The 2,503-nt window shown below is 32.1% G+C and overlaps 1 protein-coding gene across 1 annotated transcript; it reads right to left on the reverse strand.

The window, feature by feature from the left end:
* Positions 1–290: 290 nt before the first annotated feature.
* Positions 291–2,146, reverse strand: LOC132268499 (uncharacterized). Its single transcript, XM_059769338.1, has 4 exons — positions 1,974–2,146; positions 1,291–1,416; positions 937–1,110; positions 291–635 (listed from the first exon to the last, which is right to left on the reverse strand). The coding sequence occupies exons 1-4, from the start codon at positions 2,049–2,051 to the stop codon at positions 537–539; spliced, it is 477 nt and encodes a 158-aa protein (XP_059625321.1). The 5' UTR covers positions 2,052–2,146; the 3' UTR covers positions 291–536.
* Between the last annotated feature and the right edge of the window lie 357 nt (positions 2,147–2,503).

A 2,503-nucleotide genomic window follows, 5' to 3' on the forward strand; every position in this document is an offset into this window, starting at 1 on the left:
TTATTACATTTAATTAGATATATGGTTCTTGGACTTTGCTTAATGCTCGGTGTTCAAGCTCTGTTATTACATGTAATTAGATGGTTCTTGGACTTTGCTAAGTCTTGGGAGGCAGTTTTGTTATTTGATTTTAGTTTATTTGGTCTGAGCCTGCTTTCTTGCTCTTTTTGGATGCTGCCTTAGCAGCCTTTAATTGCTTCTTCTCTGTAGCTTTTTTGGTGTTATGGTTCTCTTCAATATATATATATATTAGAGTTCTTTGTGTTTCTATTGCTCATAACTTGCACTAGACTTGCCTTACCCAAAAAAAACTTTGAACTTTCGAAAGTTCAAACAAACACACATACATCTACAATATTTCTCCTACTAGGCTCGAATACTCAACCTTCCCTTTGGGGAGGAGAAATCATACCACGTGCTATAACAATATTCAATAGACTGATTCATTTGATTCGCGATATAACCAACCAACCTAGCTACATGAAATATTGAAAATGGAAGACAAGAACTAGAGAAAACTATTTATAGATGTTCCATTAATCTTCCTCATTGCTTTCAGTCCAGTTCTTTATGGCCTTAGACACTGCTTGCTGCACCACTTTGGCATCAATGATTTCTCCAATATTCTCTTCATTCTGCAACAACAATGATGAGATTAATAAATTACCGGGAAAAAAAATGATGAAATTAATATTTATTCAAGATCATGTCAATACATATAAGTGCACATACATGAAATTAATATTTATTCATGCCTAGTTAACAACAAAAGTAATAAATTGCAACACACAAGGGAATGATGCGTGTATGTGTTTGGCATGTGTATATATAAGTTCATATATATATAGAGAGAGAGAGAGAAGATGTGGTACATGCATGTATTAGAGCAAGTATTAATCTTCTTGTATATATATAGATAGAGGTGTTTTCTCTTACTTCTCCTCCAACTGCTTCTAATTGAAAGCTGTCTGCACAAGAAACCCTAGCTTCCAGCACATTAAGACCTATCTCTTCAAAAGCTTCCAATATGTAGACAAGCAGGCCAGGGCAACTCTTCTCTGAATATAGATTAACTAGAAACCCCTTTTCTAGGGTTTTGACTGTAATTTGCTGCAATACAGGTACAACGCACAAGTACTCTCATCAACTAATTAATTAATAGGATCAACAATACAATAACAATGTTAAACAAATTAATCCTTCACTTCCACAAAATCCTTCATTAGAAAGGGGAGAGAAAATAAATAAATAAAAAAGAACAAAAATAGTAATTAGATAGATTAAAAGTACCACAGGCCACGAATTTTGGTGACTTGAATTTGTTGCAATTGCAATGTCTTCATTCAGTCTTTCTACTTTGTGTTTCAACTCCTCTATATACTTTGATGCATCTACTATAATGGAGGTTTCGCTTAGCTGCAACAAAATAAAATTCACAGTTAGTTAGAATCCACTTGTGCCACTGTTTTGGTGATAATTAATGTAAACTCATATATATAGCAGTAGCTTTTTGTCCTTTAATTTGATTCCGGTACCTTTCTTAGTACAATGCAGAAATTAATTTTATTTTCCCGGTAAATGTAGAAATTAATTTTTATTCTTATTTTCTTTGATATCTTTCAAGAAATTTTTTTTTTTTTAAGTGAGGGAAGATGACATAGAAAATTAATTAATGAGAATTTCAGAGAGAGATAGGAGGGGTAGAGTGAGAGAAAATAGAGGAAGGAAGCAATAATTAATGGAGAACAAAAAAAAATCGTAGTTGGAGGTATGAAAGTTAGGAAAGACATGAGAAAAGGGTCAACTATAAAAACCAAGAATTTCATAATTAACAAAATGGTAAAAAAGAAGTATTATTATTATTATTATCTCTCTCTATAAAATATATATATATATATATAGCTTGTATCTGAGATGAGTTAGAAAAGAAAGCCAATGAAAGAAGGAATGGCCAGAGAACTGCAGGGAATTACTGCATGAGAGTTAGTAATAGAACGAAGTAATTGCAGCTTCTCATGCACTGCTGCTCTCTTGTTCTCCCTAGAAACCATAACTTCTCTCTCTATCTCTCAGCTCTCTCTCTCTCTAGATCTCTCTTCTTCTCTCTTTTTCTTCCCACAAGGACTACCTCAGCTCGTACACAACCAATTATCGAGCTATATAATATAGCCTTTTCTGTTTGAAATTACAAATTTGCCCTTTTAGCATTTTAATACAAAAATAATAATCTGGTGGCAATTCCTAGGACGTTTTTTTTTTTTTTTTTTTTTGAATGGTACAATTCCTAGGATGTTCAATGCTCAACAAGCATCAAATATATACGGCATAGACGTCCTAAATTATACTCCTAATAAAGAACTGCCTTCATAGATGGGATTATTATTATTATTATTATTATTATTATTTTTTGTTTTTAAATTAGTATTGGATTTGGTAGTATTGAATAAGCTGTCATTGCAATTGCAAATGGAAAAAATTTAATTTTAACTTGGAATTAATTTTT

The sequence above is a fragment of the Cornus florida genome, unplaced genomic scaffold (assembly GCF_030987335.1).
Source record: "Cornus florida cultivar Cherokee Brave unplaced genomic scaffold, ASM3098733v1 CherokeeBrave_3.0.0_Hap2_Chr08, whole genome shotgun sequence".
Classification (NCBI taxonomy): Eukaryota; Viridiplantae; Streptophyta; class Magnoliopsida; order Cornales; family Cornaceae; genus Cornus; species Cornus florida.